At 35.1% G+C, this 27,649-nt stretch overlaps 1 protein-coding gene across 2 annotated transcripts in view; it reads left to right on the top strand.

Annotated features, from left to right (window-relative positions):
- Positions 1 to 26,342, top strand: part of MMP16 (matrix metallopeptidase 16) — a 170,946-nt gene extending 144,604 nt beyond the window's left edge. For both annotated transcript variants that reach the window (XM_038123855.1, XM_038123864.1), the window contains 4 exons: positions 348 to 486; positions 8,603 to 8,753; positions 11,827 to 11,942; positions 14,973 to 26,342. In XM_038123855.1, the coding sequence (XP_037979783.1) occupies positions 348 to 486; positions 8,603 to 8,753; positions 11,827 to 11,942; positions 14,973 to 15,307 (741 nt within the window). In that variant the 3' untranslated portion in view covers positions 15,308 to 26,342. The remainder of the gene's footprint in view (positions 1 to 347; positions 487 to 8,602; positions 8,754 to 11,826; positions 11,943 to 14,972) is intronic.
- The last annotated feature ends 1,307 nt before the right edge of the window (positions 26,343 to 27,649 follow it).

Genomic DNA, 27,649 nt, shown 5'->3' with positions numbered 1-27,649 from the left:
TTGGGCATTCACATAAGCATGTTGTTCAGTCTAAAAGCACTTGTAGTCACACCACAAATTTTAAATGATAAGAATGAAGTTGAGAGAGTTACATCATCTCATGCAACAAGCTGTACTTTCTGCCAAGGGCTGTCTGCTCCAAACACCTGGTTGGTGTGTGTAGCTTATCTCCACCTCAGCAAAAACCAGTTCTGAAACATTTGTAATGTGAGACAAATGCAAACACAATGTGCTTATCCACTCAACAAAAGGTCTGCTCTAAAAATGCCATGATAGGCTGTTCAGTATTTTCAAGAGAGCAGCTGAATAGGTATAAATGTAGTAAGAAGTGTATGCTTGGTTTCCAGGATCAGTGGTTTTGGCGAGTCAGGAACAACAGGGTGATGGATGGATACCCCATGCAGATTACCTACTTCTGGAGGGGACTGCCTCCCAGCATTGATGCAGTCTATGAAAACAGTGAGGGGAATTTTGTCTTCTTTAAAGGTAAGAAAGAAAAAAAGTAAGATTTTGTGTAACACTTTTGAGTGTGATGATCTCTTGAAACAGATATTGTTTATTTTTACTAATGATTTGTAAATATTATTGCAAATTGGTAGGTAAATGAAGAGTATATAAGTTAACATTTTCTTTTTTGGCAATTACATTTTAAATTTATTATCACATAACCATAATTACATAATTATTACATTAATTTATGATATTGCAGTATCAGGTCATTTGCTCTTACGTAGTCAATAAAAATTTGAAAGTATAAATATAAGACATAGAAATTATCTACTATGAAATAATTTTTAAATGTGTTTTAGGAAGACACAATGAACACATTTCCGTTATTAATTTTTGTATCGTTATCTTTGCTCTTCCTTTTTACAAATGAATTTCTTATATATTTAAATGGCACCTCTGCTACATATAACTCACTTTACTGCATTGTATTTGTTTCATCTAAGACCTGTGATATTAGGGGTTTCATGTGGGGAAGAATAATCTTTTTCATAGATGTGTATTTAGTGTTTTCAAAGGAGCATAAACTCCAGAAAATAGGTGATTTAGATCAAATTGTTGCTAACAATTCTTTTCAAATTTCCCTCCAGACATCAGCTGTTGTTCAAAATTAAAGTTCTTGAATGCGTACCTTATTTAGATTTGATGATAAAGTTATCTTACATGTTTAACAAATGCATACTTAGTGACAAAATCTTCAAATTATGTAAACTATGTTTTATAACATAATCACTTGAGAGAAGAATAAACTGAATAGATAAGAAATATGTGGAAAATTATTCAGCTATTTAGTGTTGTGAATGATTTTTTTTTAGCTCATTACAAAAAAAAAGATTTTTAAAAGTTGTTATATTAAAAAAGAAATTAATTAATTTTTACAATTGGAGTCATTAACAGGGAGTTAGAATATTTCATTCACTATGGAAACAGGATCTTGGGAATGTTAAATGAAAAATATTTAATAACATGCAGAAACACTTCATAACAGTACAATGAAATTTATGTTTTGCTAAAAGTGAAATTGAATTTTTTGTGTGAATCATATGGAAAATGATATTACATGTAGTGCAGTTTCTATTTCAATACAGCAAATGAGTTTACTTCTGTTGCCATAAAATAAAACTTCAAGTAATTAACTCTGGAAAGTTTATATGGTCAGGAATCATGATCAAGGTACCTCCAAATCTCCATCCCACTGTTTGATTTTTAGGTCTGTAGGACATGGAAGGATAAAAATATTATTTGTAGCTATTCCTTTGAGCCACTTCTACAAAGAGCAAAGTAGCTACCCTGGGCATTCCAGGGTATATATTCCATACTTCTGCCTTGATAATGCTGGGATATATTATCTGAGCTCCAGACAGAAATGATCAAGCTTATTGTTATAGCTACTTCTTTTCCTTCCCAATGACCTTGAAATATATTTCATCATTATTAAACTCTTCACCCACTGCTGACTGGCTCCTGTTAGGTCTTAGGAAGGAATAGGAATAGGTTGAGGAATAGGTTGATCCTGTAGTTTATGGGTTAGTAGGGAAGAAGGAGGGAACTTCTCAAACAACAGAAGGAGAAGGGAACTTCTCTATTTTTTTCTCTGGGAAATTAAATCAAGATTGATTAAAGCAAGCAGGGACAGCAGGATTGTGTTTTTAGAAGTCAGAATTGTGTTCTCCTTTCACATCAATCCCACCTTATGCTACCTGATTTCAGGCCAGTTAGTTTTGTGCCTTCTAGTTGATATCATATAATATTTGGATATTCTGCTGTAGGTTTTTTTTTCCATATGACTTCTTTTCAAAATTCCTTCCATTATTTTTCTAATGACATTTGTATTATCCCCTTATTTGCCAAGGTCAAAAGTCTTTGTATTTCCTTGTGCAATTTAAAAAAAAATTTTTGCTTCTCTGCCATGTCTTCATCCCTTAATATCTAACTGTTGGTGTTTTCTATCAGTGTAATTCATGTTTTTCCACTGCTACACAATCAAAAATTTCAGCTGTCTTCTGTGTGGGTGTCCTTGAAAATTCCTATTCCAAGTATCTCAACTGCCTTGTGGAACATGATTACTGAAACCTATATAAATAGACTGTAGGTAAATTATCATTGTCTCATTTCTTCTATTCCATCACAAAATTTCCTGGTAAAAGAGTACATGTCCTCCTCCCAAAGGTGTCAGAAATAGACAATCTGATTGATGCTAAGATGATGAGCAAGTAGAATGCCTTATCCAGGTAGTGTGCTTTACCAGTCTAAAATTGGTCCAAACAAGTTCTAGAAGGAACTTTAAATCTGAAGTCTACCATACAGGTGTGTTAACAAAGCACATACCCAAGTCAATGTCTACATCTGTTATTCAGAGAGAAAAGTAGAAAAGATGGATTAAGTGCCAGCAGAAAACTTGTACTGGTTTAATTTCACTATGCGCTCCTCTGACCCACGCTATAGTGTCACCTGTTCCTGCCCTCCCTTTAGTGCTGACCCATAGTATACTACAAATATGCAGGTTAGATACTAAGGAAAAAAAATGCTCACATGCTCACAGATAGAGTGGATGGGTACTGGAATGGGCTGCCCAGGGAGGTGGTATAGTCACTGTCCCTGGAGGTGTTTAATAAAAGTCTGGATGTGGCCATGGTTTAGTTGATAAGGTAGAGTTAGGTCATCGGTTGAACTTGATGATCTCCAAAGTTTTTTACAACCGAGCTGATGTGACAAGTTCCTCATCCATCCCAGCAGAGCTCCATGCATGCCAGCAGGTCATGGACACAGACAGCAGCACCCCCATGCCCTCTTCCCTGCCCATCCTTCGTAAAGAGCCAGTAGCCTTCCACTCTAACATTCCATTCGTAGAAACCATCCCACTATGTCTCAGGGATGCCAGTAAGATCACAGCCCTGCAGGTGTGCACAAATTTCCAAGCACATCCCCAACTCCTGTTGTTATTCTAACTGTGCTTCCATAGAGGCATTTAATTTGGAGCCCCCAAGGAATTCCAGCCCCTACTTACTGGCTGGAGTGGCTGGAATTCCTTTGTGCTGTTTCAGGTGCTCTCCTGCTGACCTGTGATCTCTCTCCAGGCTCTGGACATCTCTTACTGGCACTGGCATCAAACTGGTAGGAGAGGGATGGATTGAGGTTCTCCCTCCACCAGCAACTTTAGTTAAAATCCTTCTTTACCAGCTTGGCAAGCCTATGACCAAGATGCTCTTTCTGTTCCATGCCAGATGGACTCATCAGCCCCCAGTAGACCAGATCATACTCATAAAGTACAGAGCAATCTGGTGGATAGCTGCTTATAAAAAACAGATGTTTGAATTCTTGTTATTATTCATTACCAGTGTCCGTGCTGAATGATAATAAGATGGCATCAGAAAGTTACCTTTTTTTTTAGTTTTAATGAGAAAACATGAATAGTAAAATTCATTCTGTGTACCTTTGGGAATTTATATAGTGCTAAAAATGAAATTGTCAAGCCATCTGCGCTGTTGAATATCATGGTAAACCAAATGTAGCAATAGAAAGGCTGCTGTAAAACTCATACTACCAGTGCCTCCATCCTAACATTCTACTGCACTTACCCCATGGCCTGACAGTTTCATATTGAAAAATAGATTTACTATAGTGTCAGATCATGGAACGGAGAAATGACAGAAACTTGATGTGCAAAACAGAGAATGGGGAAAAGGGAACCGTGAATAGTAATTTTAGGATTCTAGAAAAAGACTAGATACAGGCTTGAAAGACCAAAATTAAGAGGAATGTTGGCTGGAATAAACCAACATTTAGGATTCAATGTTAATTTTAAACTGATTTAAATTTCATGTAATTGTTTAAAAATTTGGAAATTCATCTCACCACTCTAACACAGTGATTATATGCCGCACACTTCTTGAACTACACATATACCAGAATTGCAAATAATATGGACAAAAACCCAGAAGCACAATTATTCAGAATTCAGATTCTATATAGGAAGAACTACTTGCTAAAAACTGCATATTTGTTGGCAGTAGTCACTAGGAAGTTAATCAGTCTAAAGAAAATCTAGATTATTGTAATTTTAAGTGAAGCATAGCAATACAGATGCCCTTTATTTCCAGTAATTTTTTTAGAATGTCAAAGATGGATTGTGAGAGACTTCAAATAATTCCATGGTTCATCCTTCTCAGCTGTTTCCCTATAGTGATGATATTTAACAAAGCATTATTTCAAGAAGTAAGACATTTTAGCTTTTTTATCACTTGCTTCACTCTCAGCTTCTGACCTTGCCAATCTGCTTCTTATTATATTAGACCTTACATTAGGGAATAAAAGCAGAGATATTAAACATTCTGAAATTTCAGACTTCATGAAACATGTGGTGCTTTATTCTCTGTGAAAATAACAAATCTACCAATGAGACCTTAAAAAAACAACTTTGCAAAATAAACACAGTGGTGGTTTCTGCCAAGGGCGCAGGTTTTGAGTCCAAAGAAGCATTAGTTATCAATAAGAAGAATAAAACTATGACTAATTTTGTCATAGTTCTTTCCATTACGATCACAGTTAATGAGGTTTTATTAACTGTTAGCGGAAGTGGAATGCAAACTACATGAAAGCATACTGACTTTAGCATTAGTTTGTACTACGTTTAAAATTTTGTAAATATGTTAGAAATAAAATTATATCATACTCATTACAGTTGGGCATCTTTTGCACTGCACTGATTTTCAGCTTCAACGTCTCCTAACATTGGGTTCTGATCAAATTGTGTTGATCAGATCAATTCTCTGATCAATAGACACCCACTTTCCTCCAGGTGAGAGACAGAAAAAAAATCCAAAACAAGACGTCCTAAAACCTCCTAAAAAAACCAATCAAACAAAAAACTGAAGTGAAAGCTGTCAGCCAGATGGAACATTTGGATTTCTGATATACAGTACTTCTCATTAACCATCAACACAGTTATAGCAGACTAAACATGTCTTCTAAAGCAAATGTTAAATAAAATTCCTGCTAGTTAGCATCAATAGGCTTTGCTTACATATGTTACAGATCTCAATGCTCCCCTGTCTCCGTAGAATACAGATAAATTTACCTTTTCTCTGTTTTCTAAGAAAGAATTTGTTTCTTAGTAAGAAATTATGTGAAGAATTCAGTTTCTTATGCCTATTCCCACATCTACACTTTCCTTTTACTTCAGTATCTCTGAATGTGGAAAAAAAACATGGCTCAGTGGTGCTGTGATTTGCAATGGCTTGTGCATGACCTTTGTTTATTTTGGTATGACCTGATCTTGTTGGTAGTTAACTCTGCCTCCTTGGGTATGGCTGATAATGATATGTTCATAACAATTGCTTTGACTTTTATTCCTTGTGAGGCACAGAGAAAAGTATTGGCATTACATACATCACAGCATATGCCTCTCAATGCTGTGCAACAGCTGTCATTTTGAATGATCTTCTGAAACAGAAATGAGCTGGCCCAGGATCATTCACTGGATGCCATCTGTTGTTCACACCATAAGTACCAACTAGTAAGGTCCAAAATGCATGACTTCTCTTATCATTGCATTTGAAACTGCCATTAACATCTGAAGCCTTCAGTGTCCAGTCATATGAATTGGCAGAAAAGAAACCGCATGGGAGGAGGGACAGAGAATGATTGAAGATGCTCACTTCTGTCATTATCAAACCCTACAAGGCATCTCAGTAAAGGTAAATCTCAGGTTAGCAATGACCTTAATCCCAGGTCAACAGAGAACTCAGCTTTCCCTGACTGCTCTTCATAGATGTCTGTGTCTCTTTCATTTTCAATACTTCAAATGGCTCTGCACATACTCATTCTTTGAGTCCTTTCTTTCCTTCAACTGGCAAGGGAGAGAAAATGGATCTGTTGAGCAAACTGTAGTGTCTGTGCTTGAAAGTGGGTGACAAGCAGCTGTAGTGAAGCTGATAAAAAATTAACCCTGGAAACCCAGCATGGGAGGGATGGAAACTATACCCACTTCTCCTAATTAAATCTCTGATAAAATGAAAACATGCTTTAAATCACCGCAGTTCAAACAGGGAGATCAAAAAAACCTTTCCTTTAAACAAATGTTTAAAACCACAGAGGGATAGCTAAAATATAAAACCAACAGCAAAACAGCCCTCTGGATTTTCCCTCTTGATGATTCTGGCATACACATGATCCTAGGTCTTTGGGGTAATATTACATTTCCTTATAAAATATTTATACAGCACAGTACCTTAACCTCCTAAATCTGTATAACAACCTGTCTAGCCTTAAAGGTAAGTACAAAATCTAATGTGAACAGCCATGATTTTATCTCTTACATCCTCTTTCCAAATGTGTTTTAGCAAAATTTGTTTTAAAAATTTTCCCCTTGTATTGTAAATATCATTGTCATGAATAGCAATGTGAAGAATCCAATAAGGCAAATTCAATATATGTGAATCTTATCTAGATTTTTTTGTGATTTAGCTCAAAGTTTCCATGTGATGTCAAAGAGTATCTTCTCCTTCAGTGTCATTATTACTAAAACTAGTAATAATGGAAAAAAATGATGGTGGTAGTGCTTTGAAGAGAGAATAAACACATGGTTCTTTCACAATAGAGCCCATAGTCTAGCCTGAGAAGAGTGTCCTTGTGGTCTAGGGGACAGAACACAGAGAGAAGACAGGCATCCAAGCAAGCTCATCAAGTACATAAATGCAAATTATGTTCCCCCTTTCCTATTTCTAAGGAGCATATGGGGATCTTTATTCCCTTTTTTCAGCCAAGGCTGTGTTTGAAAGAGAAGTCTCTGCTGAAAAGACACAGGTGAGAAGTGAGTTTTGAAGAAGAATTAGAAAAAAGCAGAAATAAAGGAAGAGATAAAGGAGAAGATAGTTGCAAAAAAAGGAGAAGATAGTTGCAAGAATAGGACAGGTGGCACAGTATGTTCAGAAATCCCTAGGAGGACAACAAAATTATTGAGGAAATATTGGGCTATAAGCTTAATATGAGATGGTGAAGTAGGTGAGATAATCAGGGAAGTATTCAGTGAAGAAGAACTTGTCCAGGAAGCTAGAGGAAAGACTCAAGCTTGGAAACTGGAGCTGTGGGCTGTTGAGGTAAGCCATCCATCTGGAAGAGAGACCACAGGAAGCATCCTCTCCCACAAACAGGGGGGCATCTCAACTATGAAACACAGGTGCAGCAGCTACTTCTGTAGGCATGGATCCATATATACACAAAATATTTATCTAGTAATTGCAGTTACCCCTCTAGCAGTAGGTTTCATCCACTCTGCACTGCAGTCCAGGAAGCCCTATGCTGACATTCATATTTAAGACAGTGATCTGAGTAACCTGGGTAATCTGAGGTTTGTGTAGACACTGTGTTAACATCAACTGCAGTCATACAACTACCTTGTATTTTCAGCACTTAATAAGTCAGTGTGAGCTTTTGAATGATTTGTCAGCTACAGACAAAGCTTAAGTCTTACTGCCACTGGCAACCCACCATTACTTTCAGTAACAAAAGCTTTTCACCTCTGGGATTCAGATTCTCAGTTTGCTGTCTTTAGGCCACGCTAAAAGAAAAGATGTTTAAATATTAAATTCTATGGTTATTCCTGAAATAATCATACATACTTCATGAGTAATTTAACTTTTTGGGGAGAAATACAGATGAATAAAAGTATTTGGTCTCTATGAAGATTGTAATTTCTACTTTTTTGTGTGTTTTTTTCCTTATTTTCTTATAAAATTCTCTCTTTCCTCATGAAATGTAAAGCTGGTGCATAGTTTTTCTGTAAATGTATTACATTATCAACCACAGAGTCTCTTAAGGTGATTTAATTTTCACTCTACTTTTGATCACTACATAGTTGGTATTAAAATATTCTGTGGATTTATTTGAAGAAAGGTGCTTTATAAATGCAAGTATCCATAAGGCATATTTAATTTTGCATTGTCTGCATCGATGGAACATTTTTCATTTCATTTTATTTGGAAGAATCACTACTATAGACCCTTGGGAGTCTTTCTTATTTCTTAAGAGTGTATTTCTACTGACAGTACTGATGACTAACACACATATATGTGTGTATATATATGCTTTTGTACAGGTAACAAGTTCTGGGTTTTCAAGGACACTACTCTCCAGCCAGGTTATCCTCATGATTTGATAACACTTGGAAGTGGAATTCCTTCCCATGGCATTGATTCAGCAATTTGGTGGGAAGATGTTGGAAAAACCTACTTCTTCAAAGGAGATAGGTTGGTATAGGATTTCTACAAGGGAACAATTCAGTGGATACCAGCTAAACATGTTAACCTTTTCCTCTATTTCTCAAAAGGATGAAATTTACTCCTCCTGCATAGATGGCTGTACTGTTTTCACTTGTCTTATAACCTAAACTATATTTTTGTGAGTATCTTGGAATGGGTATAAGTATATCCAGAAGAAAAGTTATATTCTAGAAGTCAACAGGCAAGTCACAATTGTGGCAAATTTAAAGTTAAATATTCGAAGTTATTTGTTTATGTACACCCCAGAACAGAAGCAGGTAAGGCATGATCAAAAGCTTTTAAAGTCAGTGAAAATGACTTTGGTACTATTTGATAATGAGGCAAAAAAGGGAACTCAGAGCTAAACCTGGGAGCTAGAGAAGAATTTGAGCATTTTCTTGGAATTACTTCTAAATAAATCTTATAGGGACACATATCTATGATTAATAACTAAAAAAACCCAAAACACAACCCCCCAACAAAAAGACAAGCATGAAAAAACCCATAAAATCCAAGGGTTTTTCCATTCTTGAAATACTTGTACTAGTCACTTAGTGTCTGCATCTTTATTTACCTGTAAATAAAAAAAAAAAAAGGAATGTTTGTCTGCTTTATAGAGACATCAGGAGAATTCATTAATTTTTGAAACACTGCGAGTTGTCTGAATGATGGATTTTACAGGTTTTAAGTATGGTACTGTGTTTGTTGATTGATGTATCGCTGTGAAAATTTTGTGTGCTCAGAGACAAATTATCCCTTGTTAATAATGGTAATATTTCTATTAGTCTTATTAAAACTATGACTGCTTTTGTTACTGTGTGGTACTTAGTGTTCTCAGACACTAATAATATTCATGGATCACTTAAGAAATCAATTTAATGCACATAAGAGAATATGTTTAGAACAGTATAGTTTGTAATTTTTTTAGCAGTACTGTAAAAATTGCACTAGAGAATGTTGCAACAAATTTTATGGTTAAAGCTATTTTTATTACTTAAAAAAATATAGCTCTCCATCACTCATGGTGAGGGAAGTAGATAACTAAGCCAAATTTCTGTAATGTTTTAAAACTAGGTATCATTTCAAGCAATCAATTTTCATAGTGAGTAGAAGATGCCTAAATAATTTGCTTCCTATGGTTGAGTAGATCTTTTTTAAAAATTCAAATTCTTTTTCAGGCAATAATTTTCCACCTCCACATATCTACTGTAAAAAGATGTACAGTAGGAATCTTTTGTGACTTTTACTTCCTTTAGGCTTTATTCAGCAATGTCCTTTTATATTACCATGCATAGGCAGTTACTTACATTCAGGACTTTCCTAAAACACAATTGGTAAAAATAGAAGACAAAAAAAAAAAATAGCAGAGAAAACAGGTGCTGGCAGAAAAGTTGCTACTTCGAGCTAACAAGCCCAGTGAAACTCAGCAGGATATAAATGCAATAGAGTATGTTAGAAGAAGATTGAACGTGAGCCTTGCAGAGGTAATTGAGCCATTACAGGATATTGACCATCAGTGGGAATAAACCCTTACAACAGTAAGTTTCTCAATGTACATTGCTCATGACATCAAATATTGGCTATAAAATAAAAATAATAATAAAAATCACCAAGCAAAAAAGTAAACAAACAAGAAAATCCCATTAACTAAACCTATAAAAAGATTTAAATTTGAACCAATAAACAGTCATATGTCTAAAGAAGCTCATTTATGGAACACTGTTGTTGTAATTTGACATTATCTATTTCAACACTAATGATAATTCTTCTAAATAATTGTATGAAACACATAAAGGGGGAAAAAATTGACTACAGAAAACATTAATCCCTCTGTTGTTCCTATCCTACCAGAACTGAGTCATTTGGGACTAGAAAATAATAGGTTCGGTGAACTTCTTGACAAATGTCCTTGTTTTCGCCCTGGTCTGGTCCAACTTTTTAATGCACTTTAGAGTTTAAATCAATGTTTTTTCTTCATAAAGCTTAGTCATTCAATGGCTCAGGATATCATGAAGTAAATAGGCTTAGATATAGAACATTGTTTAGCAAATATTTTCCAAATTCTCTTTTTGTAAAGCTATGAAGTGGACTTTGATTTTTTTCCCCTCTGTTATTTATCAGTCTTTGAGATACAGCAACAAGTTTATGTAGGTTGTAGAGCTCAAACCATCATTAGGGAGTTTGCTTGTGAACATTTGACATGCCAAATAAATCAAGACTTCTCCTTATCCTGTAGACATGTTCACTATTTCAGAACATTGTTGAGGTGGTGTCATGATCAGTCCTTCCCTAGTAGGGAAGGATCCCTAATCATTCTCATCAATGATGAAAACTCAGAAGTTTTGTGATTGCAGAGTGTGCACTGAGTATGTCCTCAAAGACTTTTAATGACAAAGTATATCTTTGAAAGTCATTTAGGCCTAGTGGGAAACCAGTGGTTATTAAAAGAAGGAGCTCAAAAAACAGGAAAAGAAAATATCATCCCTAAGTGTAAATAAATCACAAGTGTAAATACTTCTCAGATGTTTAGGATTACTAGAATTGCATGCTGAAGCTTTTTAAGTTTGAGAAAGGCTGGCTGGCAAAAAGGCCCACAAACAGGTTGAATTTTGTAATACACTGCATCTGTCTAGTGATAATGAAATAAAATTAAAAGCTACTGTAATACATACATATGAAGAGTTAAATTAAGATTGCTGGCAGTATTTTAATCTGAATCTACTGTCACTTGCATTATTACAATATTATGAAAAACATTAATGTACATTTTTTTTTTACATGTGTTGCATCTTTCTGTGTCACTGTGCAAAATCCTTAGACATCAGAATTGTGGTGATTATAAGTAAGATACAGGCTGGTTTAGTTGTTGAAGTGCAAAATATTTTATCTTCTATCTATTTACATGAAACAGCAAATAGATTTATTTGTAATGTATGTTCAAAGAGAAGAAATCCAGTATTCCCACTTAAAGAATGTAGCAGGTATTAGAGGGGGAAAATACAAAGTTACTCATCTGCTATCTTACAGATGCACTTTTTTTTTCCATTAAAAACTATTTCAGGTACTGGAGGTACAGTGAAGAAATGAGATCCATGGACCCTGGTTATCCCAAACCAATCACAATCTGGAAAGGTATCCCAGAATCTCCTCAGGGAGCCTTTGTCCACAAAGAAAATGGTATGCAAACAAGTTCTTGTTTTAATGATTTATTTACACCCTTTATGTAAGATAGAGCAGTAGAGGGATGATTGACTATTCAGGTTAACCAGTGAAGGAATTCTTGATATCTGAACAGAGTATTTCCTGCTATAGAACTAGCTTTAGTGAAAATGCTCTTTTAACTGTTTAACTGCTATTTTAACTGTTTAACCTAGAGCTGAAAACACTTTCAAATTTAGTATTATAAACCTTAATTTCCATTCTTTTTTTCTTCTGTCTTAATTCATTTTGGTTTTGTTCTCTGCTGGATTATAGTACCTCTTAAAACAAGCTTTATAAACACAGTATGTCTCTATTGAATTTTCAAGGTGCTGGCTTTTTAAGCAGCTTAGAAGGTATTGCTTTCATTCTCGAAAGCTAGCAAAGGGAAGCAAAATCATTATGTAAGCAGAAATATCCCAATGAATTTATGTAAATCAAAGATGTTATAAGTCTATGAAGTAGAAAAGCAGATAACAGGGATTGTAGTATGATGTATTATTAGCTTTATCAAGATGCATCATCACATACCTAGAGTCTGGAATCTCAGCTGGACACATCAGAAAACAAATGGGAGCAGCCAAAATCTCCATCTTAGGAGAATTCAGTGCTACCCAGGGGATGGTGGCCGGCTGCCAACAGAGCCCTCAGTTGCACAGAGGTTTTATATCCTTTTGATGGGAATAAAAATATGCATTTGTTGTATCCTATCATTGTTGGACAATGGTTATATGGTATATATTATTTATTTATTGGTAGGTTCTGAATTTATTCTCTTTGCCTCATAAAACAGGACACATATCTATTGCCATAATATTTTAATTTCCTTTTAATAAGAAAATAAAAATATTTCTTTCCTTTTATAAAACATTTTAGTCTCCTATTTCAACCTCTAACTGTATTAAGTAATTTACCATGGAAATGTTTGGGTTTTTTTTCAAAAATATGCCTAATTGCTTCCTTGCTTTGTGTCTGTTGTACCCATAAGAAGAAACCCTGTCTGTATTTTGGCCTTTTTACTAGATTGGATTTTTTGTGTTGCTTTTAACTGGAAAGTAGGTTATTCAAGATGATTTACTCTGTCAGGAGAAGCAGTAAAACTACTCAGTCTCTTAGAATTGTCCTTCACTGCTGGTAGCTTCCACCTTTCAGCTGTAACTGACTATTATCCTGGTTCCTACCTCATCAAAAATGGCAGAAAATTTTAAAATTTTAAACTTTTTAAACAGAGTTTTCCAGTGAAAAATGTGCTTTATTTGAAAAAAATTATATTGGATCTCTAGCAGCGGGCAATTCCTTTGCTGCTTTAAGAGTTTTAATTTGACTTTTTGCTGCACAATATCAATTACTGCCAACTAAAGTTTGTATTTTGACTTGCCTCTACCCCTGAGTATACATACATGTATTCTGCATATATGTATGAAAATTTAGAGGTGTCACATCTGTATATGATCTCTATATATGTGTTAGAGTATTTATGGAGATAATACATCAAATTTCCATACTTGAAAAATTTATCCATGGCCAGGATGTGCAGTACTTTCTGAAAGGCATATTGTTATATGTAATCCAAAGATAGGGTTCAAAATACTGAAATTTTGCACTTGGTAATGCTTTCAATTTAAACTCCAGATTGCTTTAAGGAACTTTGTATGTGCTAAAATTTTAAAACTTCATCATATTTGAAGAATTACAGTCATCTTTTAAGTTTTATTCCAACCAGAATAGAAGGCATTTTCTGAAAAAAAGTCTAGCTACCCTTTTGATACAGATCAGTACTTTTTGTATTTTTTTTTCAAATTGTTTTAGATCTTTCTACATATCTATGAGCATATGTTCAGGTAATAAAAATGCAAAGGATTAAGGAAAAGGAAAATACTTTTTCAGTGGCTAGGAAGGCTATTAAAATTACAAAAATACCTAATGTAGAAGAATGATGAAACACTCACGTTTTTCTGAAAAGTGGAAGTAGGTGATGAAGACTTCCTACAGTTTCAGCTGCAAAATAGAGTATCAAATATTTATTTTTTTAAATTTTAGAACTGAAAGAAAATAACTGTTGATTGAATAGGTGGTTAATAATGTTATCTCCAGGTAGGCAGTTACCAGCCTTTTCAGGAAGCATTGTTAAATACAAATAGTGTCCAATCTGTCTTAGTAGCCTTTAATACTGCAGGAAATATATGAGATGTATAAAGTGAAGAGAAGACAAAATCCAGCTGTTTCCATTCAGTTCATAAACAGTAGGAGAAAGTTCACCCATCCGGAAGGTTTGTGTCTTGCCAGATCAATGCTGTTTTTCAACTGGGATAATAAAGTAATATAGATTTTTGGCAAGAGTAAGCTTTTTCTTCATTTAAGCATGTTTAATAATAACATTGGATTGTGCCTGAATGAACAAGTATCAGGTCTTCACAGAAAACTTAAATCTGGTTACACCTTTTATCTCATGTGAAAGATGCTGTTATTTCATCCAGTCTCCTTCTGAAGTAGAGCAATAGGCTATGTGAGATTGAAGAGGGTCATTTATCATTTCTACATAGCATAGCATAGCATAGCATTGCAATTTGTTTCAGGAGACTTCCCATCTTAAAGAGGTTGTGATGCTTTAAAGTCCTGTCCCTGAGGATTCCAACTCTAGTTGGTTTTCCAGTAAAAAAACAAACTGGTCAAACCTTGACTTTTCATAGACAGTATTCTCTGTAATTATTTGATTATTTTTGTAGTAATGAAAGAAAATAAAATCCCCATTTACTGAATGAAAGAACAACTAAAGAACAAACAAACAATAAAACCAAAACAAAATCCCCAAACTCAACTTTAGATTTCTAGAGATAGTAAAGAAAATTATTTGTAAAAAAAAGATTTGAAAGACTTCTAACTGAAGTCTATTCCTTATGTATTTTGATTTTTTTTAATTACAAAAAAATTGAAACTAGTAATTTCCATAATGGTATATTGATGACATGATTTCTTATGACCATGAATAATTGCAACTTTCTTCCTCAGGCTTCACATATTTCTACAAAGGAAAAGAGTACTGGAAATTCAATAACCAGATGCTCAGGGTGGAACCTGGCTATCCCAGATCCATCCTCAAGGATTTTATGGGTTGTGATGGACCAACAGACCGAGATAAAGACCGACACAGCCCTCAAGATGATGTTGACATTGTCATCAAACTGGACAACACAGCCAGCACTGTGAAAGCCATAGCTATCGTCATTCCCTGCATCCTGGCCTTGTGCCTCCTTGTCTTGGTTTACACTGTGTTCCAGTTCAAAAGGAAAGGAACACCCCGCCACATACTGTACTGCAAACGCTCTATGCAAGAGTGGGTGTGATGTAGGGTTTTGGTTTTTTCTCTTTCCCTCCCAGGAGTTTGTGGCAACTTGAGATTCAACACAAGAGCTGTTATGCAGTTTCCTAGCTAGGAGCGGGCATCTGTCAGTCTGAAACAAAGCTGATCTCTAAAACCCAGGGGTTGCCTGTCCTGCGCATGAGTGGCGATTCGCTCAGCTGGGAAGCTTCCATGATACACAGTATCTGCTGTTTCTTCAGTCCTTTGTCTTTCTTTGTCATTCAATTCTAGGCCTTCCCTCTGCACGCTCAATGCCCTATAAACTATCAGGATTAACTAACAAAGAGGAATAAAAATATCTCCAATGTTTCTACATTTTTCCCTTAAGGCCTGTTCCCCTTCGAAGAATTTTTTGCTGAAAGTAAATTTTTTTAGAGAAACACAACAACCAACAATGGAACTTTCAGGAAAGTGAGAAGACCCAAAACAGCTTTGTCTCCAAAGAGGATTGCTTTCTGTCTGCTACGGATAAAGTCCTATACTCCTACTTCCAGTTTTGTCAGGTGGGAGACTCGGATGACACGCAGGACTTCAGACTGTTCGGACAGCCATTTTCCAACAAACAAGGGGCCAAAATATCTGCAATATAGTAACAGCCTTAATACATTCATTTTGTGTTTTTTACAGCTGCTCTGGGCTATGTCCTCAATGTTTTAAACTCATATTCAATACTATATTCAAGCAGAACCTTTTTATTGGTTGGTTTGATTTCTGGTTGGTTTTCCTACATTATCTTTCCCAAGCTGTACCAAGCCAACTACCCCAGGCCTTTTATAGGTCTGTCAGGAGCACTCATTCCAAAGAATGGTAAAAAGCAGTGTGTCTCTGAAGTGGATTTCAATGAACTAAAACAACAGACCATTGAGAGACTTGACACTGGTATTATATTGGTGGTGTAACCCTTTGAGAACTATTGCATCCAGTTTTCAGAGTCTGGCGGATGTTAATCTTGGTCATCATTAAATTACAGAATTGTGTTTGGGTAATACAGGTTTCAAAAGAAAATCAGTTTTTCAAAACAGATTTCTTGTGACTGCATTTTTAATTATTTGCATTATTGATAGAAAAGCATTTGTAATGTGAAGAGAAAACAAAATATATTTACCAGCTACTTTCTTGTTAAAGGAACCAAACGTATTTTAATAATTTCTATCACTTTCCAAGAATTTTTCTGAGCTGTCAACAATTTTATAGCTTAGCCTCTTATCTTAAGCATCTTGGATTTCTCTCTTGAGACTGTGTTGCATGACAATTCGATTTGCCTCTGCAGAGGCAGAGTTACAGTTTCAAAAGAAAGCTAAGAAGATGACTCTGATAGTGCATGAGTATCCTCTGGTTACCCCTTTGCATGTTCATCATAGTTCTCAAAGGGTTAAAATTTCTGGCCTTCAGTCAAACATGGTATCAACTGACAGAGCCAAGGGACCACCAAAACATTTTGTCATTCTGTGTAATTTGTGCTAACAGCAGTATTGTCATTTTCATGTGACCTGCAGAGCAGGTTTGTATCAATAATTTTTTCCTAGAGAAAAGTCAGCAACTGACAGACCTCTTTATTGATTTTAGGAGCTGCTTCTTGCAGTGATAGGCTTTACAGTCACTGGGCTGTGAACTTATTAAAGATGGTCAGAATGATGCACCCCAAAAGTCAGACGCCTGGTTTTTTATGAAAGCCAGGTTTTGAGGGGAGTAGCTTTTGCAACAATGAACAGCTTGCCTTGAACTTGATTATTGACCTGTTGACTGTCATTACCAAGTAAAACATTGTCTTCTGTGAACAGCTTCACTGTCTGAATTTCCTTAAAGTGTACTGTCCTATGTCTTTGACCTTTAACTTGCAAACTGGCACAAACTGAAGGGAATCTGGTGTTGCAGGTGAACTTAGATGAGTTTTATTTCTTGAAAGGCCTGATAGACGTGATCCAAAATTTGAGAAAAGAAGTGTTTTAGTAGGAGAGAAATGACATAAACTAAAATATTTATGATAGGTCTGTAGAAAGGTATTTTGCTATGTATACATGCACACTCTAAAAATGAATTACAGCAGAAGTTAATTTTTATTTAACTTGAATACAATTTTCAGTATAAAATTCTTATTTCTACAAATATCTAGTTACTGATGAAAAGGTTATAGGAAAGTATTAAAATACTTGAAATGGCCAGTATGGGCTTTTACATAAAATGAGACTTTTATACTACGTTCAACCAATTTCTTACTGGTTTCTTAATCCACATAACTGGATCACTTTTTAGAGAGTGTAGGTATATATGCATATATATTATGATTACTATTGTTTTGGTAATGGATAGCTTGACTGCCTTGAATTTATATTTATATTGAGCATAGCATGAAAAATAGTATGCCTTTTTTTCAATTACATGATTTTATATTGATTTGAGGACTTATGAACATATGTGGCATGCTATAAAGCATTGCAAACTTATTTCTTAGAGCATAAACAGATATACATATGTATGGTTAACAAAAACGAAGATATAGTTTTACAGCAAATATGCAATGCAGATGGCATTTTGGAGATGTTTTGTAGAAGTACTGCATACTGTAGGTTAGAAGCGCACCAGTATCAGCCAATAGCATTATTTAGTAAATCCAAGCCAGTTGTTGCTGAAAATATAGATTTATTGACAATTTAGTTGCACAGGATTTTTGCTGCAGATCAGCTCATTTGGTGAATTTGAAATTTTGTGCTGTTTGTCATATGTATTAAGATGTGTGTTTGTATACTTATAAAAGCACACAAACACACACATACATAGACATGCACATTTTAATCCATTGAGAAATTTTTATTGTCAACAAACTACTACAACTTATGTTCTGCTATAGACAGAACAAAATGATTGATGTTGCTGTTCCAATTTTTTCCCCTTGGATAGCTGGAGGAAAATACTAAGAGAACTACTTATTCTGTATTTGCTTTTTCTCTAAAGTAGGATAATTTCTTTTATATTTTTTTTAAGTCAGAACAGCATCTCATCAGTTTTTTTATTCACTTGAAAATTTCATTTCAGTTTTGAAATATCTTTCATGGCAGCTTTAACTTTTTCTGCAACCGTTTCCCTGACAGTAATGAAGTGCTGAGCATGTTGACTGTTGTTCTTTGATAAGGTAACAAAAATATTTGTGTTTGGAGAATTTAACTGTAATTATGCAGGAAGGTAAGTGTGATATTTCTAGTGCTTGGTATATTGTACATGGTAGTTACATGATACATGATAAGTTGATCATTGAATCTATTTTCTTTTACTTAAAAGTGCATATATACTATATACAGAGAGAGGGAGAAAAATTATATTGGCATGTTTATGTCATGCAAAGCAAGATTGTGTCAATATTTCTGTTACGTACTCATGTTTTCAGTAGGTTGCAATGCAGTCATAAAGGTTTGTTTTAAGTAAAAGATGAGGAGCATTTGCGTTCACTGTAATTTCCAAATACGTATTGGCTAGTTTCAAATTATAGAATTTCAGAGTAAATTAGTGATGTTGCCTGATCTAATTTTGAGCTCAAATTAGTAAAAGTTTTAAGACAATTTTTTTTGAATAGTTGTTTTTCTACAAGGGCCTATGACTATTAGAATTAAGAAAAAGCAAATTGAAAATATTTTCAGGTCTGCAATCTGGGTTCCTGCTCATGTGCCGTGACTTTTTAAATAAACATTTCCATATTGCTATTGTCATGATCTGTATTTTGGAACAATACAAAACTGAATAGTGCTGTGTAATCATCTACAGTCTATCAAGCTGACTACACAAGGTCGTGTATCTTCAGAGTACTATGGTCTGTATGATGCAGAAGGCCAGAGTAGATTATGGTAGTGTTTCCTTTGGCCTTTCAATATCTAAACTTATGAAAAGGTTATTGACTGTAGAAAAAATTAATTTTTATCAAAAAAAATTTAAAATATGTAACTGTATATTTACTGGATAGGCTGGGATGGAGAGACTCAAATGGCTCCAAAGGAGCCCTTTCAAGTCTCCTGAATAAATGTAATACATATTTTATATATTCCTATGAATTTTTGTTCTTTTTCTTCTTTCAAAGTGGGAAAAGGGAGGGGATAATTAAAGAAAAAGATTTTTTAAGGCTAATTTTGTGAATTAAAATAACATAAGCTAATAGACCCAAGCATAAGGGGCAGACTTACACTTTTTCTTAGAAGCATACTTCACATCCCCAGTTGCTTGATCAAGACTCCCGTGCTGTTAGCACTGTGGGTTAAGAACGGAGTGTAAGGCTTAATTTTTGATTTTTCAACTTATTTGGGGGGGGTCTTACTTTACAATCTAAATGTCAGTTAAATGTAGCTTTTGGTACCAAATTATATAGAATCTAATTCTAGCTTGTTGGTTAGAAAACAGTGCATAGTCTAGGAAGTTGGTCTGCCTATTAGCAATGGAAGTACTACATTCCTATTTTTTTTTTTTTTTTTTTTTGTGTATGAACCATTGTTAGGACAAATCTTAAAACACATGCATAGTAAACTGAACAGTGAATGTTCCAGGCACTGGATTTTTAAGGAAGTAGAAATGCAAGCTACCATACCATTAGCAGCCTGCTTTGGAAAGAACATGAGATGAGTGGGTGGAGGAGCAAGGGTATGACTGCAGGAGCTTGCTCTGTCCTGGCTCCCATATCTCCTTACAACATGGCCCAAATTTCACCACCTACTGCAGAGGTGAAGGAAGCCATGCACCATGGCAGTAGATGTGAAGCAGCCATAACAGAACAGTTGCTGCTGGTTTACCTTTTGCTGTTGTCAAGACTGTCTCTGGACACCTCTGTTTCCAGAAGTACAAATAGATGACTGCAGGTCTATGAGCTATAAGGGAAATCATTACTATCAGCTGAGGAAGCAAATGCCACTGGCCACTTAGGAGTCCAGCTATGCTGTAAATCAAATAATATTGTCTGGAAGCTGAGGAACAGATAACCTGTTATTCAATACAATGGTATACTTGTGATACTCCAGCACTGTAATGTTAGGCATACTTCCTAAGCTCCCACCACACAGACTGCAGACAAACAGAGTGGTTCTCACGAGATAAGACCATTTAAACATATGTCAGTTACAAAATTGGGTGTAAATGAACCATGTACTCATAAAATTAATCTCTGATATATGCATGTAATTAAGTTGTCTGCCACTAGTCTCATGAAAAATATGTAATGTGTGAGTCAAATCTGTCTAACCCATTCTTGTGGCTTGCCATCTGAGATGTCAGAGGCTGATGGAGAAAGACATTGTCATCAGTGCCATCAATGCTGAAAATATCTGGTAAACATCAAAAGCATACCATCACTTGTTGCAAACTGGCTCCATTTGAGGCTTGATCTAAGGTAGCCTCCAATGCTAGGCAGCATTAATTTTTTTTATGATATGGAATTATTTGATGTTTGCATGCATGTAAGTAGGAATGCCCAATAATAATCAGAAGATCATATTTTGAGTGATCATCAGTGTGTGAGCTCAGCAAGCATCTTTTCCTAAAATCAAAATATATTTCAAGGATGGATGTAAACAGCATTAAAGACATTATAAACAGGTCTTCTTTCCCAGTATACATAAGTTTTAGCATATCATCTAAAAATGATGGTCAGTTAGTTAACATTTGGAATTGCAGCTGCCCATTTTGTCTTTATAAAGGACATTCTGTAAGTGGTGTCCATAAAATATGTTGGCTTTGTGGAGATGGTCTTAAGTATTGCTCTGGTCTACCAACAGTATAGATGAAATAAATTTTAGATGCAAAGAAGACATAAATGAAGAAAGGCTGATGTAAACTAACATGCTAAAGACATTTTTCTGTGCTTGGATGCGTATGCAGCATAGTGATACTTGCTGTCACAGTAATACTTCATAAACAATAATCATTACACAGGCCAGCCACTTATGATGGCATGAAGCTTTCCAGTCACACAGCCTAGTTTCTTCTGCTTCTGTTGAGTACCATTGTCCACAGATTATTATTATTATACCCACTACATAAACCAAGGTTTTCTGTTAAGTTAATAGTAATTTTACCATATGAAATTGAATCATGTCCTTTTTATAACTGCAACCTTAATCTTCTTGGAGCAGCATATCTTAATTCATAGCCTTTCATGACTTTTTTTTTTTCTTTCATTCTTGCAGTACTGTCTCCATCCTTAGGAATAATCCTGTTCATTCTCTATCATGCATGTGTCTTGGATAACCCCTTTACTAACCCATCATTCCAGGAACTGACTTTCTGGGAACTGGGATTAGTAACAGAATACTGACATAAAATAACTTCCTAAAGTACCTGCTTAGTCCTTAACAATATGACAATGGAGTTTGAAGGATTTTTAGTGAAGTATTCTGTTACTTACACACTGTCAACAGAACAGTATAACTCTGCCAATCAGTGAATGTCCATATGGGTTCACCATTTGCAGGGTTCTGTGTTGAGTTATAAAATATGGTTTCTAATTCATATTTCCATCCTGATGTGTTGGTATTTAACACCCAGTTTACATACACATTCATAGCTTATGTGGCTGTGCATAAATTCATCTGCCTTGTTGAAGCCAAGAGTACTTAGTGTCAGCAGGTAATCCATGTTAATAAGGTATAAAAATTTGGTTCCCTTACTATCATTTTGCTATCTTAAAGAAGAAAAAATTGGTTTAACCATAGTATCCTTTTTTGCATCACTTTCCAAAATGATGGTTTCTAATACTCTTTGTCAGTGTTTAACATTAGATGATACTAAATAGATCTCAAAAGTACTGGTTTACTACTGATATATTGGAGGTAATTGCACAGCCTCATATTTGGGCATACAATCATTCTAAACAGAGAAGAATATATTGTATATGTTTTGCTTGGCCATTGCCACAAAATTGCCAGTGCTCACCTACTGGGTGCCTTCATATCTTATGGGAACACTGTGTTGAAGTCAACTCCGAGCAGTTTGTCTATTTGGATATAAGTAGAATCATGTAGTTCAGGAAATTATACATGTGATGACATGCATTCTGGAGACATCATCAGCAATCTACAGCTCTGTTTTAAATGACCATGCCAACTTCAATTCATACCTGCAAGGCCTAGCCGCAGCTTATAGACACATGGATGTGTTTTACCTCACATGATAAAGTGCTATGAATTCTGGCCATGCATCACCAGGCAGATGAAAACAATCAAAAAGACTTTTCAGAATAGCCGTTGTCAATACTCACAGCTTATGGAAATAACTGACATCGTTATACTCAACAAAATTTAGCCTTGAATAGGAATCCAGAATTGGTGGAATGTGTGATGATGAAAATGCTCTATTCCCAACTCTTATGCTACCTAATCAAATAGGTAAAGCATTATCAAGTGCATATAAACGTGTGTGTGTGTGTGTGTGTGTGTGTGTGTATATATATATATATATATATATATATATATATATATACATGTATACACACGTAACATCTATCTTTACTGTGTTGATATCACTTGTCCAATCACAGTACTGTCTTACTGTGTCTGGTTGAAAAATCATTCTACAGGACAGATCAAGATTCATGATCCTCCCTTTTCACCATCCAACAGACTCTACCACCTTCAGAGGAATGCGTACTGATAGCAGTGCCGGGGTTACAGTGATGACAAATGCAGTTTTAAATTAACACCCTGTTGAAGTCTTTCTCAGAGGAAACTTAAACTAGTCATGAACTTTATTTCCATAACTTCTAGGACCCACAGGAAAACCAGCTAGGACTTTTGGTCAAAGCCTAGACAGACACAAGAAAAGTAGCATAAGAACATTTCCATTTTTTATTACCAAAAGAAAATAGGAAAAGGAATGAAAAAATTTTCACTTATAAGTGCAAGTACAACACCAATTTATTAAAAGAGATGGATACAAGGAGATGGAGACAAGGATCACCAATACCATTAAAATTTCATGTAATCAACAACAAAAAAGAGATATTACCAAGAACTTGGTGATAGCTTGGAAAGTATTATTGGCCTCCAACAACAAAGATATCTGTTAGGCTTTATAAAGTCCACTGAATTCTGTATTTGGATTCATAACCCACCAGAGAGCAGTCAGTCAAAAAGCTTCACAATATAGTTGCTCTAAATCTGACTGCAAATATATATAGTAATATATCTGGTGCAATCAAAATCTTTTGAGATAGATTTAGTCAAACTAGTATTAACCTGCATCTCTGCAAAAAAACTGGTCACAGTGAAATGTCCTTTGTTCTCAAAAATTGATCCAAGATGATTTGAAGAACTTCACTGATAAAATACTGAAGGATAAGGAAGTCTTTAACTTCTACTAGTCTCTATTACAGCCATGTATCTTTATTTCCATGATAGTCCTGAAGTATTTGATATGATAAAAATAATTTTATGGCCATTGTATGGATCATCTATTTCTATTTCTATTTCTCCATGTAAATTGATAAGTACAGTCAAACTTCTGATTTTCCTCCATACCCTTTTCTCACTGCCTTGACCTTGACATGTTTCCTTTCTAATTAGGGCAATATTTAATTTCATATTCTCTTGGTAGGCAAGTGGAAAATGATCTGTTCATTATACAAATGAGCAAAAACAGTTTTGTTGTCTATCTCATTTAAGCATGTACAACTTTTTACACTTTGTCATTAGGAATTGCAGCTTTTTGTGTCTACAATGAAGAGGTAGTACCTTCTCAAATCTCCTGCGAATATTTGAGGAACTTGATGTATATCTTTCACTGAATCTTGTTCATTGTCCAGTACTACCACACTGAGCTCTAACTTACAGCAGATTATTGAAGCCTTTGCCTTCCATTGATATTGCCATCTTTAAGGCTTTTATGAAAAAGGCATGGTACAGCCAGGGCTGATCATCATGGATTCTTTATTTGCATCTTGGAACTATTTGACTTGTCAGATGTACGATAGTGTAACAGCAGAGACCTACCATTTTTTACCGCTTTTACCAGCCATTGCATACTATTTGTATGTATGGCTTATGACATCTCCGAAATGTGAGCAGACTAGAAAACTGCATTTCAACAGTCTGTGTTATTTTCAGTGGTTTCAATTCTCATCTTTAACCTGTTCTCTTTCTCCTTTGCATTCTGATGCCTATAATCTGTGTCATGGATATTTAGACAAGGATTTTATGGCTGGACTCCTTCCTCTACCATGAGTCAGTTCATACACATACATCAATTACATCAATTACCATACTGCTATAGCATAATAGGCTAGCACTGTTGCATGGCAGAATGCTTTGCTATTATGCACTGTTTTCCAATTGATCCAAATTTTTCACCATCACATACAAAAAACTCTGTCATCTGCTACTGGAGTCTTGATTCATTGCCCAGTTCAGACACAGCTTGCAGAGAAGGGTGCAGGTGTTTGACTTCTGAGGTTTGCTTTATGTTAAAGGTGTTTCTATATGATCAGAAACTGTTTGAGGGATGCAGTGTCTTCTCCTTGCCAGTCCTGTGGTAGTATTGTTAGCAGTTAAAGCATGTGCAGCTAGTTTTGTCAGTCTGTAGTCAACTAGAGTTTGATATGGATATATACAAGAAGGGTACATTGTTTTCCAAGCTTCATACACATCCTTGTTTCTCTTTATTAGTAACATGCAGCTTGCATTCTCTCCAGGTGCTGTATTCTTGAATCAGAACTTGATTTCTTCCTCAGTTCTGCTTGTTAAGTGTTATTTTAGCAACTGATTCCATTTTCTATTGCTGACATTCCTTCATCCCTGTAATTCCAACAGAAATTGTTCTGGTTCCAATATGTTAGCTAGAAGCTACTAAAATTCTGGTTCTGCCCACCCAGTGATTTGCTTATTTATCCTCCATGTCTGAGGAAGAGGAAATCAACCTTTCGTGCAGAGACAAGGGTGTTTGTGCAGTTGATAGGATAGCTCTGAAAGTGGTTTTATGCATAACATGACCCTAAAACTCACATATTGTTTAACATAAATCTTCAAGCTCTTTATCTTCAACTACCTAAGAGTTGATCATTTATTTTTCAAAGCCTGACAAATAAGTCAGAATATGGATGTGATGATTTCTCTTGTGTGAAACAAATTTCTCATTTTTATTCCCTTTTCTCTGCATAGCTTCATATTCATTTCATGCCCATGTTCCGCTTACTAGGATGTGTGTTAGTATCAAAATAACTGGAGCATTTATTTGCTTTCTGCAACTGAATTTCATTTTATTATTGTTATTTTATTTTATTTTATTGGCTCACACAGCATTCTATACGGTAACCTTTTTATAACTGACATATGTTATTCCTTCAGGTAGCTTCTACTGACAAACACAAAGCTTGTTTGTGTGCAAATGCAAGGCTGACTAAATGGTGCTAAAGTGTATTATGACTGTCAGATATAATCAGGCAAAATTTTGTGGTGCTTAGACTGATTTTTTTCATTGATTTCATTGATCAATGCATTGAACAGTGTTTTATTATACACAAGTAGTCTTTTGTTAGCAAATCAAGACCTCATAGTGCATTGTTAAACTCAATGGGTTAATTAATCTATGTAACAGCTCACCAAGCTAATCTCTTTAACTCCTTATACTGTTGTGTCATTAAAGGTCAAGGGGTCATGATAATAATCTCATTGCTGTAGACCATTAACATGACTGAACATTTTCAACAAATACTTATGTTTACAATGCTATAACCCTTTGACTGCTGCGGCAACCTTTAACCATCGAACGTCACACGCTAGAATCATCATTGTGGTTCTTGCCATGGCAATCAAAGAGTTAAGGGCTGTGCAGTGATTTGTTTTATATTTATTAATTTATATTTATTTTTTGTTTTCATTTGAGAAGGGGGGAATTGGGGTGGGGCAGTTCTTGTCTGCTGTAAGTGTCTTAACCAAGGGAAGGGTTAAAATGGCTTTTTATACTATTGCATCTTATGTACTTACCATCGTTTCATTGTGTTGTAATTAAAAAAAAATCTGTCAATAAATAAGAGAACAGAAAAAAATTTTCATAAAGGCATTGTGGTTTAATTGGTATATATTGTTGTAAGATTTATAGCTACTGTTCTTTAGATATTGTGTAGCATTAAGGCCAAATTTAGCCTCAAAACAAGAATGCCTATGTATAATAACAGATAATGACAATTTATAGATATAGTATGGATTTATCTGTCTGTGAGAAAGGTGAAAGAAACTTTATTTTTCCAATCAAGATAGAGTAGGAAAAATGAATATGTATTGGAAAAGTGGTGGAGTAAGTGATAGTGGACCTACTTCTATAATGTCTGAGAGATTCCTGTCACATCCACTACAAAAAATGATGAACAGGTGTCTGAATACCCTCCTTTGTTATATGTAACAAAACCATGACAAATTTAATGTAAAAAAAAAATGAGTCTAATGATTCGAATTAGAAAAAATAGGCAAAGAGTAAACACAACAACAAAAAAATTTCTTTAAATCAAACCACAATAGAAGGCCAGAAGACCAAGAGCAAAGGAAAGTTTTGTAAAACTAACTCAGTTTTGAAAGATCTGTATGTTCTCCATATCAACAACTATGTAATTCTTCTTAGGTTATAAAGCATTAAAGGTTTTCTACACCCATACATACATGTGGGCATAGGAAACCAGGAACAAGCTCAGTCTACTGGAAGAAAAACATAAACTTATTATTGTTTCAGTGTCCTTGCAAGAAAGGCAGCAGTGCTTATAAGCTGATACAGGACCTGAGGCCAAATTAATCACATACCTAAGCTACCTGAAGCTTTGCTCTTTTCCATTCTAAATCAGAGGTGCATGAGTAAAACAGAAATCACTGACTGCAGTTCTCAGCCATGAAAGAGGAAAACGTGGGCCTTAACTACAAGTGACTGACAGGAAAAACACCAGTTCTAAATGGAATGGTTTGGGGAGTGTCTCTACCTCATCATCCTTAGGTTCATGGAAGTGCATTGTTTCTGAAAGATTTGATTTAAAACACTTCCCAAGCTGATTCATGTTTTCTCAATACCATTCACTTCATAGGTAAAGGTGATGCTAGAGGCAGAAAACTGATTAGTAAACACCAGCAATCACAGTTAACATATGAGAAGTTTGGTGCAGTTTTTCAGATCTATTGCCATACAGTTCTGTGGCAGATAATTGGATTTTTGTTTTAATGTTCAAATGCCCAAATTCAAGCTTTAGCTTACAGGTATTTTTCTTCAAAAAGTTTTCCAATCAAGAAATAATTACGGTGTTAAGTAGTTAGACAAAAAGGATTATGAATAACAGATATTCTTAATAACTGCTAGCCAACCACTTTCTTGTTGCTTGTTTGAA

Source organism: Motacilla alba, chromosome 2 (genome assembly GCF_015832195.1).
Source record: "Motacilla alba alba isolate MOTALB_02 chromosome 2, Motacilla_alba_V1.0_pri, whole genome shotgun sequence".
NCBI lineage: Eukaryota > Metazoa > Chordata > Aves > Passeriformes > Motacillidae > Motacilla > Motacilla alba.
The sequence above is the reverse complement of the archived record's forward strand: the minus strand, read 5'-3'. Positions and strand labels throughout refer to the sequence as shown.